This window comes from Camelina sativa, chromosome 20 (genome assembly GCF_000633955.1).
Source record: "Camelina sativa cultivar DH55 chromosome 20, Cs, whole genome shotgun sequence".
NCBI lineage: Eukaryota > Viridiplantae > Streptophyta > Magnoliopsida > Brassicales > Brassicaceae > Camelina > Camelina sativa.
In genome coordinates this window covers 20,436,162-20,449,574 of record NC_025704.1, presented here as the reverse complement: position 1 = coordinate 20,449,574, position 13,413 = coordinate 20,436,162, and the positions used below count along the sequence as shown (strand labels likewise).

Sequence of the window (13,413 nt, the reverse complement as noted above, 5' to 3'; positions counted from 1 at the left end):
TTTCGGGAGAAACTTTTTGGTCGAGCTGCTTCGAGAGATTTGACTTGTAAAGACGATTTTGCGTCCCCACAGACGGCGCCAATTGTAGAAACTAAGTTTCCACAATGAATTTGTTAAGTAAGGGAAACAAATTCAAAGAAGTAATCTATCTAGAAACTCGATATGAGCTTTGATATTAAGAAAAAGGATTTAGGTCTCTTGAACTAGGGTTTTTTGCTAAGAACTATGGGAGAACTGAATTATTATATTAGATCTTCAATGATTGACAATGGAGAAGTCTCTCCTTATTTATATATGTCCATAGATTACATAATATATTAACTTTCCTTATGAGACGAACTGAGATAAGGAAAGTTGTTTCATTTTTTGAGTCGGCCACCGGGCGAATTGGGAAGTCGGTTCTTCGTCTCCAAAGTTGGGCTTCCCTCTTCCGAATAATAATACCTAATTGGGTCTTAACCGGATTCCCGGTTAAATAATCGAATTATTTTTCTGGTTTAGTTCGGTATGTTGGGGACGCTAAATCCCGCACCAACAACTTGTCACTTCTATGTCCTAATAAAACTGAGCTTTTATTAGGGTATCAATGCTTTTTCTATTTTCTCACCCTTTCCTTGTAAATTTCATTAATTTTAACAAAATAATTAGAAGTAAACAAATATGATAGATAAATATACTTCTCCAAGTGGATTCTTTGCTTGTATCCCAGTGGATGTGCTATGATTCTCTGCCTCATTTTCAGACCAGCTGGTATAAAGGGTTTTTGTTCTTTCTTTCTTTATTATCCAAGTGTCGTTTTTTCATCGAAATTCATAATTCATAATCTTATTTAAAAAGAATCTAGATTTTATTCAATTCAAAATGTTTGAAAAAAAAACAATTGAGGTTTAGATACGATCAACGGTTATGCTCTTCTCTCCTTTAATATCTCCATAATTATGTAACAATCCGTTTCATGGGTTTCTCCTCCCTCTTCTTCTCTTCATCATTTTCTTCTGAAATAATATTCATTTTTTGCTTATTCAGCTGCAAAAAAGACTAAAAGTTTAATTTAGGTTCATCAGATTTTTAATCAGTTTTCTTTTTATTCTCACATTTGGTTTTGATCTTGTTTTATTGAGAATTATAATCTCATTTTCTTTCTTATTTTTTTTTTTTGCAGGAAATGAGAAAATGGACCACTGATGAAGAAGGAAACAAAAATATATTTTGATCGAAGCATCTTGATCAATCCTTTTTTCCACAACATATAATTTTTTATCTTAGAAAAGAAACAAAAAGTTAGAGAAATATCATGTGATTTCTGGTTGATAGTTTGGTAAAGTGTGGCTATAAAACAAAGCATTTTCCGAGAAAATCTTTTGTTTCTTTGGGAAAAATTACACTTACATAAGAGAAGGAGAAGACGAAAACTTGGAAGTTGGGTTTGGTCCTTTCATAGTTAGCAAAATAGAGGAATCTTGAGTTGTAGTGTGAGCATGAAGTCATTAGAAAGATTAGTTTCAGAGAAAGCACTAAAGCTTGGTAATTCATTTCCATGTCAAATCTGTGTAGTTGGGTTTCTATGTGGAATATGTCTCACTTCACTTTTCTTAGCTGCTCTTACAACTGTTGGCACCTTCGAACTCGCCGCCTTCTCCTTCTCTTCCTCATCCTCCTCTGCTATTCCTCCTTGCAATTCCTCCACCTCTCACATCATCAGTAAGTCTTACAAATATTTGATCTTTGGTAACTTTGTTTTGTTTTGTTTCATGTAATGAAAAATTTGCTTGTATGTAGATATGGTTGCAAGTATAGACCGTACACTGAAATGGAAGAACAAAGCTGAGACAGAAGAAGATGATGATGTGAAACTTTTGGTCTCTGCTTGGGATAATTTATTACTAAATGACGAAGACTTCTTGAAGAAGTTAGGTATGAATAAATCTGATGTACCAAACGGTCCACATTTGGAGAATTGTGAGGAGAAGGCACGAGATAGGGAGCGATTAGATACATGGATAGCAAATGGGACATTCCCTTCTTGGGTATGTTCTTCTTCTTCTTCTTGTTCTTTGTCTTCAAGGAATTACTATGGTGAATGAACAATCATAAGCTTGTTTTTAGATAAATGGAGGAGATGAAGAGAACTATCCATTGACGAGGAGAGTGCAAAGAGATATATGGATTCATCAGCACCCTTTGGATTGCGGGAACAAGAGTCTCAAGTTCCTTGTAGCTGATTGGGAAATGCTTCCTGGTTTCGGAATTGGAGCTCAGATTGCTGGAATGACTGGTCTTCTCGCAATCGCTTTAAACGAAGACCGAGTGCTCGTTGCCAATTATTATAATCGAGCAGATCACGATGGTTGCAAAGGTACACAATGTCTATTGTGTTTTTTTTTTTCTTTTTTCTTTTAGCTAACATATTAGCAACATCACAAGCTAGTTACATCTTCTTGGCTAATCTTCGTATGAAGATTTTTGAGAACCAAACTATGGGTTTGATTTTGGTTTTACTCTTTGTTTGGTTGCAGGTTCTTCCCGTGGAAGCTGGTCTTGCTATTTTCTACCAGAAACATCAGAGGAGTGTCAGAAACGAGCGTTTGCTATTGCGAAGAACAGAGAAGCGTGGGAGAGTGGGATTGTCACAGGGAAACAAAACTACAGCACAAGGGAGATTTGGGCTGGGCCTATACCAAAGCTATGGGGTAAGGCTTGGAGTTATATGAAACCCACTACAGAGATCAACGGAAGTTTAATCCCCAGTCACCGGAAAATGGATAGGAGATGGTGGAGAGCACAAGCAGTGAGATACTTGATGAGATTCCAAACAGAATACACTTGTGGTCTAATGAACGCTGCTCGACACTCTGCCTTTGGAAAAGAAGCTGCCGAGATTGTACTCTCTGCTGGAGATTGGAGAAAGAAGAAGAAGAAAAGGACAGAGATTGAGAAACAGGTGTGGTCGGATCACAAGCCGTGGATTCCAAGGCCAATGCTGAGTGTTCACGTGCGGATGGGAGACAAAGCATGCGAGATGAGAGTTGCAGCTTTAGAAGAGTACATGCGTTTAGCTGATCAGATCAGAGATCGGTTTCCGGAGCTCAACAGGATCTGGCTCTCTACAGAGATGAAGGAAGTTGTGGACCGAACTAAAGATTATACTCACTGGAGATTTTATTACACGCAAGTTGCGAGACAAGTCGGTAATAAATCAATGGCTGAGTATGAAGCGAGCCTTGGGAGAGAGATGAGCACGAACTATCCTCTGGTTAACTTCTTAATGGCGTCCGAAGCTGATTTCTTCGTCGGGGCATTGGGTTCCACATGGTGTTTCCTCATCGACGGTATGAGAAATACTGGTGGAAAGGTCATGTCTGGTTATCTCAGTGTTAATAAAGACAGGTTCTGGTAACTTTACGGTTCCGCTGTGTACAAAACAAGACTCTTATCCTTATTTCTTCATCTGTTGTACAAAGAGTTCTCAGTATAATAAAGGAAGGTTTTAGTAATAGTACACAAACAGTTCAGAGAAACGCAAACCAACTAAACTGATTCTATAAACCAATAACACCCCCTAAGAGAAGCTGAACAGAGCAAAATGGATGTTTCTTATAGCAAACACGTTCCTTAAGAATTCCACATATAATAAGACATTACTTCATTCTCACTAGCAATGACACCACCAACCTTTTCCAGATTCAGGAAAAAGAACCTTGAGAATGACATCATAATTGTGGGGTTACCACTTAATATAAAACAAGCAAACCTGAGATTAAACCTAAAATGGTATATAAAGATTCCTACCAACCAAAAAAATATTAAATGAAGGAACTACAGCACTGATTTTCACAAAGAACATACAAAAACCAAGAGATGGAACAAAGGGAGATAATGAAGTAATACATCTACAAAGAACATACAAAAACCCAGAGATGGAACAAAGCGAAAGCAATACAGGTGAAGATGCGTAAAGCGATGAGCTAGACGACAATTATTGATAAATATAACTCTATTATAATCAGCTAACAAATGAAGAGAAGTTAAAAGAAAAATAAAACAAATCCAAGCTACGTGTATGGTATTCAAAGAGGATACTTTGCTTGGTTTTCACTTCCCTTTCTCCAGAGAGCTCCAAAGATTCTTCTCAGGGACTGCATGATTAACTAATATCATGAGATAACAACATTGACACAACCTTCAACTTCTTAGTTTTTTTTCTTATCAATTCCACTGGTTTCATCTTCTAGTGAGATTGCCATTTTCCATTGACTTACCTCTATGAACTCAGAAGGGAGCCTCCAGTGACGACTCATCCCAAACCTCAGCACTTCCATTGGATGCATCTTCAACGTCTTCTTCCATTGAAAGCCTAATATATTCTCTATGTGCAAAACGGTCCCACTCGGTCAATGTAGGGTTCTCACGCTCCTGTTTCCGTTTTGACAACTCGAAATGTTATAAGAGGCCTGTGCTGTCTAGAAAACAGTAAGGTTGAAAATCAAATATGAAGTACCTGACGTATGAGGAACGGATCCCGTGTTTCAAATGCCATAAATTTGTTGAGATTAAAAAGGATGTTGAAGACGTTTCCAGAGAGCTTTGAGCCCTTCAGGTCATGCAGCGTTATATGGCTTTCGTTCTGTGGAAGGAAACAAGAAACAATCAAACACAAAACAAAATTGCAGAGGTTACAGACAAAAAACTGGGAACACTAACTACTTCCGTGACCGTCCTATAACTTCTTTAAATAGAGAATAGCTTAAGCATATAATAACCACAAGAAACAATGAGTTATCATGTTGGAACCTCTGGTCCGATCATATCAATCATCTGACATAAGATATCCTCAAAAAGAACAGCCTCTTGCGCCATGCACTCCATTCGATGCAACTGCTCTTCATAAAAGAATTGCATCTCATTTCGCGTAATAATCTCATTTGCATCCAAGTCTATGCACTTAAACCTAGTCCAAAATATACTTAAGTCAGACAAAAACACTCAAAACGCTCTATCTGTCTGCAACTGTGGATCCTTATAACACAGCTTACCAAAATTCTAGGCTAGGCTCTGACGATTTATCTTCTTCTGCAAGTATGAAATACGCAAAGTCCTCATACCCCATCTTCCCTTCAACTTTGCTAGTGAACTTCCTAGCAACCTGAGAACCAATGCTTTACTTTTATGATGACAGTCATCTTAAGAGCAATAAAAACTTTGAAAAGATGACAGCAGTAATTCTCAAAAGGATGTAATATAAATATAATCTTTAAGTAGTAAGCATTATAAATCATTCTAAGAGATCAAGACTTTTTAGACAGAACCTGGGAGAATATTCTGTCGACAATCCGGTAAGTAAGTGCATGGTTTCCATATCTCATAAGATTTTCTTTGTCAATCAGGAAATCGTGATCCGTATCCAGCTCCCAGAACTTGCAGTATATGACATAGAAATGCTCATATGAGAAGTATCTAGTTTCCAAAGTAAATAGAAAATGTTGACGTCAGATAACGAGAAACAAAACCATATATACAACCAACAGGATGAACTCTGTTTGTTAGTAAGTACCTCAACACTTTGTTGATATCTTCTTCTTCGTCAGCATGTCGCATTGCATCAATTAAGTTTCCCCGTCTAAGCTCCCTAAATGTAAGTCGACCATTCCCAGATCTATTTATGTAGTAAAATATTCGGTAGGTGACAGTTTCAGCTGACTCATCAAAATAAAAATTGTATCAAACAAAATTGTTTACCTTAATTTCAATATCTAACTGCCACATGATTCACATAGCAAACAATAAATGTGTTTACACAAATTACCATCATGTTGTTCTTGCAATGTTAAGTAATTGCAAATTATAAAAAGATGTCTAACAGAACAAGGAAATCTTAGCTTATTAAATAGTTATGCAGTAATACAACTGATGTCATAACCACTCCCCGCTAAGCTACTAAACATTATTACTCAAAAAATTTCAAGAGGGAGAAGAAAATAGGATACTGACTAAACTCTACATGAAGGTAAAACCTCACCATATCTTTCTTGGAATTCAGGTGTCGTCTGCAGGAACTCTAGCCCAGGATGTGTCGCCAACAGTTCTTTAAGTAGTGGTTTGAAATCATCCTGCCAGGAAAAAAATGTGGCGAATTAATAGTGCAAACACACGAGCAAGTAGATTAGGAAATTAACTCAGTTCTCATGACTGAATATGCAAACAAAAAGAAAATTACCTTGACAATATAACTCTGATCTCTCTGCTTTAATATCTTGAAGATTTGGGTCGTTGTATCCTTTATCAACATGTTCCCGTTTACCCAATAATCAATAAATGCTTCTCTGCATAATCAAAGGCTCAAAAATGTTATACCGGTTTTTCAATACAGTGATCGTCAAACACGTGACAGAGTGAATATAAAATGAGCAGGAAGCTTGAAGTGCGTTGAAAACTATGCACACATGAGAATCCACAAAACAAAAAGCATGGTATCACACACCTAGTAACAAAACCTGAATTATTGACATCGATCTTCCTGAAAAGTGAAGTGGAGAAGAATGATGGGAGCTTGCAGATTTCTCTGGTGACTAATTTGAATTCTGTGTATTAAAAAGGGTAAAAGTTAGTGAGAATCCCCATATCAGTGTCACTATAAATATTAAAAAACTTATGACTTATTACCTTGTATCTGTAGTCCATCCATGTGACCATAGAAAAAGTGATTGATTCTAAACATGCATTGCTCTTTTATCTCGCTTGGTGGTGGGCGACCATTTTGGAAATAAAACTACAGTAATTTCAAGTTTAAAGAAAGTGTTCTTACTCCATTAGTATAGAAAGGAGGAAAAAAGAATGCACTTATCAAAACTTGCAGAGGAACCTAAGTTCAAAACCTGAGGCATTGGCTCTCTAACAGGCTCACTGACGACTTTCAGCGAAGAACCTAAGTTAGAAGGGCCTCTTTGTTTCGCTGTACGCGGTGAACCACAACTCCTTGGCGAAAGCGGAGGAGCACTTCCCGCAGGAAACATAGATGGTATAGAATTACTGGTGGCAGAACTTGAACCAGATGAACTTCCAGTTACATTTATAGGACCTCCAGCAATAACATCCTTGAGCAGTGATGCAATCTATATATAAAAACCGATTAGGCAACGAGAAGAAAAAAACCAAAGCTTTAGATTTCAGATTGCAGTGAATAGAGTAATTTAGAAACCAAATCACAGTAATCTAAGCATCATTGTAATACTCACACAATCAAACAAGAACATACTGCATAACGAACAACAACAACAAAAATCAAACTTTACACCAATCTTTAACATCACAGAGTAACCTAAGCATCATTGTAAAACTCACATCACAGAATAAGGAAATAACTCATAACTCACACTATCAAAGATTCGAACTTTACAGCAATCTTTAACAGCACAGAGTAATTAGGCAACCTAAGCATCATTGCAACTCTCACTACTGCATAACTAACACTATAAAGCAGAACATAAGCATATCATTGTAACACTCACTGCTGCATAATTAACACGATCAAAAGATTTGAACTTTACACCAACCTTGAGCAATTGTAAAGCCAAATAAAGCAGAAACAGAGCTCAGATACCTGTCGATGAGCTTCAGCAAGAGAAAGCCACTGGTCAAAGAGCTTCTGAGTGAATCCAGGTTTCGAAGTTAGTACAAACGAAGACATCTCTTGAAGCTGTAATAAATCTGCATCCAAACAAGCCATGTCTCCGGGAACAATCGCATCCACCATACTCAATCTTGTTTCAGATGATCCAATCGCGTCAACAACGCCACACGGAATAACAATTAAGATGATAAAGGATCTATGATTTAACAAAGTCGAGATCTTTATTAACACATTGAACGAATCATCAGCTTCTCTTCTCCTTCTCCGATTCCCGTATACACTTTTTTATCCTTTTTCTTGTTCGATCTGAAATATAGAAAATAAATAAAATAAAATTCTTTTGACAAAAGAATAATGAAGCAAGTGTTTAAGAATAATTAAAGTGTTATAAAGTGTAATAAAAGTAGAGGGGAAAAAGACAAAAAAAATAGAAACATTTTATTGTTTCTAAATTTTTACCATTTAAAAAAAAAAAAAAGTTTGTTGTTTTTACCTTGAATTTCATTCGGAACAAACAGCAACAAACACATAGAAAGGGAGCAAGATCCCCAAAGTTTAAGACAATACAATAAACATCATTCCCCAATGCTACAAAGTAAAAGATAAGATTCATTCTAAGAGAGCTATGAACCAAAGGCTTGAGTGTCCAATGGCACATGTGAGATCATGGTGAACTAAGAGGTCATCTTCGAAAGCTTCGAAAGACGAGTGAATGGTCACTGTCATAGGACATAGTGACGTTGAGAAAGGATTCGATGCTTTGGTTCTCGTTGGAGCGAGATGCACTACCCAAAGTAGCAAGACAGCAAAGATTTGGGTGACTATGGTGTTGTGGTCGCTGAAGGGTTCACTACAAGAAATATATGTTTTGTTAGCAATAGAAAACAGCTATTATAAGTCATTAATAGCGAATTATCAAACGTTATGTCAGCGGCAGCTATAATAGGTCGCACACATATTATAGCGTTTCTGGGTTTGCTATCATCTTTTCAATATATGATAGCGTTGATTTTGACATGCTATTACTTGGTCTTCCTTATGATAGCTTCTTTTATTAACGCTATAACTTCTATATAATAACGTTTTTTCAGTTTGCTATGGATGGACTATTTTATGATAGCTTTTCGTTTAAACGCTATATTTGTTATATAATAGCGATTTGTATTTGCTATTGATTATGCTAACTTGTGATAGCTTTCGGTATTGTTGCTATATTTGTTTCATTATAGCGTCGGGAAAGTGTTACTATTTGGTTTGTTGCAACACTTTCTTTTGTTGTAGTATTATAGAATATATTTCATTAATGCTATGATATATGGCTTGCTTACAGCTATCAATTGTATGAATACGACCCTGAAACCTAATTTAGCAAACATGTCTCAAACCAACACTACATTACCAATCCAGCAATTCATTACAGAATTCAAATTCATCATTCAAGTCTTAGATCAAACAGAAACAGTAGTAGAGTAAACCTGATAAGTTTTAACACAATATCACTTTATCCTTTGGCCATGCAATGGATGTCCCAATTGCAGCTCCCATACATTCAATTTCAGTCGACTGCCTCCAAACTGCGGCAGCATTCACCTTCACTATGTCAACCCAAACCTTAACTGCATTAGGCCCTAAGGGAACGAAATGAACAGTCTGGTCTGGGTTGTCTGAAGCCCAACGTCCTTCAGCAACCACCTGGTTTTTTCCGCTAATCTCCATTAACTTGCACTTCTGATTTTCTTTGACAATATCATTCTATATTATTTACAAAAGAAACCATTATATTACAGTTCGAACAAAAGAAAAATAAGAGCCACTTTATACCATATGAAAAAGTACCTGAGAATTTTGGAGTGGGGACTGAGAAAGTGGTGGATTTATCTTTACAGGTGCTTTTGGAGTGTTAGAACCTGGAGATGCAGAATTTTTACCATTTGATGCAGTTTTAGGACTTGGTGCTTTTATAGATGATGTAGGAGACCTTTGAAAAGTTGATTCTGGTGCATCTTCTAAAACACACTTATTGGCAGGCCATGCTACGAATGACTTCACAGAGTCCCCAAGGTATCTAATTTGTGGCGTAGGCCTCCACAGGAATGTATCTCCTCCATGTACCACATCGACAAAGACTTTGACTGCATTTGGTCCAAGAGGGATATCATTAACCAACGCTTTTGGTTCATTGCACTGCCAACGGCCTTCAGCCACAACTCCATCAGTTCCACCAGACCAGTCTAGCAGTTTGCACTTGTTCAAACAATCTGTTGTTGGGCTCTATCAAATGCAGAAAATAATAAACTCAGAAATCATTTCGCCAACATATTAGAATAAGAAGTATGGTTTTGTATAAGAAACTTTACCCTAAGAGGAATCTCTTCAGCATAAAATCCCATCTGGTCTATAAGAACACATTTACTTTCAGGCCATGCAATCATTTCACCAACAGCTTGCTCAACATTAAACATCCCTACTGAAGGTCTCCAAAGAAAGGCTTTTGTGTTTATTGCTTTCTCAACCAAAACTTTAACAGCAAGAGGGCCCAAGGGGATGTCATTCACGAAGTCATCCGGATCGGATGATAAAAGAAGTCCCTCAGCCACATTTTCATCAGTACCAGACTAGTCAACCAACACACAATGACGACGTGCTTGCGTGTTAACACTCTAGAATAATTTTATTGACAAATGTGAGAATTTGTATGAACACAAATAACTAATCTCAAATTAGCTTACTCTGGCTCTTGCAGGAGCTGAGTTTTCACCAACTTCAGGTTCTTGCCTCTGTCACGAATAAAACAAATTAGAATAACATATAATAAAACATTGTATGAAGATATTTACAACTATGTGAATTTAAGTAACTTGTCTAATTCTAGCAATCTCGTCTTCCAATTCATGTACTTTGTGAACTAACTGATACTGTTTCTCTTCCATCTCAGCCATAAACTTTTTCTTAACTTGAAAACAAGCTAACTTGGTCTTACTCATGCTTCTATCCATTGCCTTCAGACGACCTGGATTATCAGGTCCTAATAGTTGTGATAGGTTGTCTTCTCGTGGGTTTGTTGAATTTGACGAAGCAGCATGATCAACCAGTTGAGCTGCCTTCTTCCGCGTCATTTAGGAAACATACATATGTAGAGAAGCTAAATTGAGAACAAATACTAAACGAAAACTCATGTGAGGGAAATTCAATAACTTACAAATTTCTCAGCTGCTTGGGTGTTGACTAGGGTTCCATCCTTTTTGATACGTGACTTGACCCAGAATTTAAGACTAGTCACTTGTGATGGTTCTGAACTCTCTTGTTTCTGTTAAATAAATAACTGAGTAGAATTAACATGGTGGGCTTGTATAGAGTTCTTATCATAATAAAGGTAATAGATGTTACCATATCTTCAGCCAGCCTAACCATTCCTCTGCGGCTACAAGTGTGAGGTATTTGTTGTCGCCTTCTCTCCTTGTAGGAAAAATGCACCCATGCCTTGTCCAACATTATATGATCTCACCGTAAATAAAACCGTTAGAGCAACATATCATACCGTGACAGCACTAACTAATTCTCTTACCAATTACACTGCGAGAAAGAAGCAAAAACAGTCATCAAACATAAACTGCTGAAACCATATCAATGTCATATCTCCACCAAATAAAACTCAATACAAAACAAACACAGCAATGTAATAACTCCACCATACATAACACCTCAAAACTGGATAGATAGAACTTATCTGCTGTATATAATTGAGAAAAATGTCTAGCTTGTTAGATCAATATAACCTGACACCGATAATGAGAAAACAATATCAAAACGAAATATAGCTTCGTAGACAAAGCGAAATGAAGCTAAATCAAAGCCAAGTGAAGTATAAGAGAACATATATGAAGCTAAATCAAATGCAAATCTCATAAATCTATAAGATAAACAGCAAATCTAAAGCACAATCAGAAAAAATTGTTACATTACGCTAAATCTCAGAACAAAATTGATACACAACCCTAAATCTGAGGAAAATTGAAACAAACAGCAAATCTAAAGAACCTAACCCTAAATCTCACCGTCGACGGCAAAATAAATAACAGAACTAACACTAGAAAGACAAAACCTTGCCTCGCGAGATGAAATCGAGCTGATATGGAGAATGTAAGGACGAACTTATGGCCATCGAGATGGCTTATTGCTTCGACGAGGACGAACTGATGCCCAGAGAGAGGATTAATTGCTTCAGTGTTCACTACAAGAAAACACGCCGTTTGCGACTCCTATAATAGTCGCTAAGTAGTCACAAATTAGGGTTTTGCGACTACTTAACGACCATTTTTGGGAGTCGTTAAAAATGGTCGCAAAATAAAACGGTCGCAACATCGTCTCTAATTTGCGACTGATTTCCGACTAGAAAGTATAGTCGTATATAAGCGACTGTTAAGTGACCATAGCTGGAGTTACACATTTCCGACTGAAATGCAACCAAGTTTACTTACGGACTGTTTTGTGACCATATTTATAGTCCTATAGCGGGACGATTTTGGGACTAATTCCAAGAGTCTGAATTTGAAATTTTTGTTTGTTATTTTGTTTGGTCACAAACTGGTCACATGTTTGTTATTTGATTTGGTCACAAACTGGTCACATGTTTGATATTGGTTAATTTCCAATTTAAAACGCTATTAATTAAAAAGAAAATAATGATTAAAAATACTAATCATAACATCATCCTAATCATACCATAATATCATCCTAAAAGAGTTTAAACACAAAAGATCATCCTAAATGAGAGGAAATACAACTCTAGTAGATCTCCAACTCATACTATTTAACAGCCAACGCCATTCCATCAGCAGAACACCTTAGAGCTTTTTGGCTTTGTGTGAACTCTCTATTTCTTCATAGAGTCATATAACGCATATGTAGAGACCAATAACAATGGCCACACCTCAGTGAACTCAAGCTTGTCTTCCTTCTTGACAGTTGTCAAACACAAGCAAGAAGCAGTATTTTGTTGAACAACCTGAAATCAAAAAACCGAAATAACATAAGCAGACAGACATATGGTCCCAGAATCACCAGCTGAGGTTTTTCTCTGCAAAGTTCACCATCAAACAACAACGTAAATAAAAAAAGAAACAAATACAAAACACAATCTATTAGAAGGATCTGAGGAAGAGGAACCAAGAACTTCACAAGTGATGAAGAAAACTGAGTTATATACATGTGATGTCTCCGTTTCAGTTACTCTAATCACTGGCTTCTAACACACACATAAATCAGATTCAAAATCAATCTGAGAAAAGCCATACTAAATCTCATCTTAGATCTTAATCAATAACCTAAACGAGACAGAAAAAAACTAGCAGAAGATTCAAGTCATTAACCTAACTGAATATCACAAAAACAAAAGCTAGAACGAAACAAATCTGACCTGAAGAGAAGGGGAGAATCCAAATTAGAAAGACTTTTGGCTATAAACCCAGAAAGTGAACCAGCATCTGTCCCTGGGAAAAACAAACGGAAACCACAATCAATCACAGAATGATACTGAGTGTGTTTGATTCAGATGAACATGTAAGTTTCGGTGGTGGTATTGTGATTTCGCTTCCTCCAATTGCTACGAATCATCCGATTTTGCCTTGGGTTTGGTCTTTGGTTGCGTCTATACTGATGGGGAAATTGGCTGATAAAATCGATGCGGAGAAGAAGACAAGCTAATGAAAAATCGTGGACATAGAGAGAAGCTATTGAGGAAGAAGAGAAGAGGAAGAGCTTCTCTCACACACAAAAAAAAAAAAAAA

At 36.8% G+C, this 13,413-nt stretch overlaps 2 protein-coding genes across 5 annotated transcripts; one reads left to right on the top strand and one right to left on the bottom strand.

Annotated features, from left to right (window-relative positions):
• LOC104771314 lies at positions 705–3,496 on the top strand. 4 transcript variants are annotated; one of them, XM_010495821.2, is made up of 5 exons: positions 705–750; positions 1,163–1,701; positions 1,780–2,027; positions 2,107–2,356; positions 2,517–3,496. In XM_010495821.2, the coding sequence occupies exons 2-5, from the start codon at positions 1,479–1,481 to the stop codon at positions 3,395–3,397; spliced, it is 1,602 nt and encodes a 533-aa protein (XP_010494123.1). In that variant the 5' UTR covers positions 705–750; positions 1,163–1,478; the 3' UTR covers positions 3,398–3,496. The 4 variants fall into 4 exon arrangements, with proteins under 4 accessions (XP_010494123.1, XP_010494121.1, XP_010494122.1 ...); XM_010495819.1 differs by lacking the exon at positions 705–750 and adding an exon at positions 809–903; XM_010495820.2 differs by lacking the exon at positions 705–750 and adding an exon at positions 823–940.
• LOC104771313 (serine/threonine protein phosphatase 2A regulatory subunit B''beta-like) lies at positions 3,783–7,909 on the bottom strand. Its single transcript, XM_010495817.2, has 13 exons — positions 7,598–7,909; positions 6,873–7,109; positions 6,661–6,766; positions 6,479–6,578; positions 6,215–6,320; positions 6,017–6,107; positions 5,552–5,693; positions 5,307–5,454; positions 5,034–5,143; positions 4,792–4,948; positions 4,499–4,624; positions 4,260–4,413; positions 3,783–4,136 (listed from the first exon to the last, which is right to left on the bottom strand). The coding sequence occupies exons 1-12, from the start codon at positions 7,748–7,750 to the stop codon at positions 4,270–4,272; spliced, it is 1,620 nt and encodes a 539-aa protein (XP_010494119.1). The 5' UTR covers positions 7,751–7,909; the 3' UTR covers positions 3,783–4,136; positions 4,260–4,269.

Excerpts from the sequence above, each read along its gene's own strand:
- LOC104771313 (XM_010495817.2), bottom strand. The coding sequence starts at position 7,750 with ATGGTGGATGCGATTGTTCCCGGAGACATGGCTTGTTTGGATGCAGAT. Across the intron at positions 7,110-7,597 it reads TTGCTGAAGCTCATCGACAG|ATTGCATCACTGCTCAAGGA; the intron begins GTATCTGAGCTC and ends TTTTATATATAG. Across the intron at positions 5,694-6,016 it reads TGAATTCCAAGAAAGATATG|CTGAAACTGTCACCTACCGA; the intron begins GTGAGGTTTTAC and ends TTGATGAGTCAG.
- LOC104771314 (XM_010495821.2), top strand. The coding sequence starts at position 1,479 with ATGAAGTCATTAGAAAGATTAGTTTCAGAGAAAGCACTAAAGCTTGGT. Across the intron at positions 1,702-1,779 it reads CTCCACCTCTCACATCATCA|ATATGGTTGCAAGTATAGAC; the intron begins GTAAGTCTTACA and ends GCTTGTATGTAG. Across the intron at positions 2,357-2,516 it reads AGATCACGATGGTTGCAAAG|GTTCTTCCCGTGGAAGCTGG; the intron begins GTACACAATGTC and ends GTTTGGTTGCAG.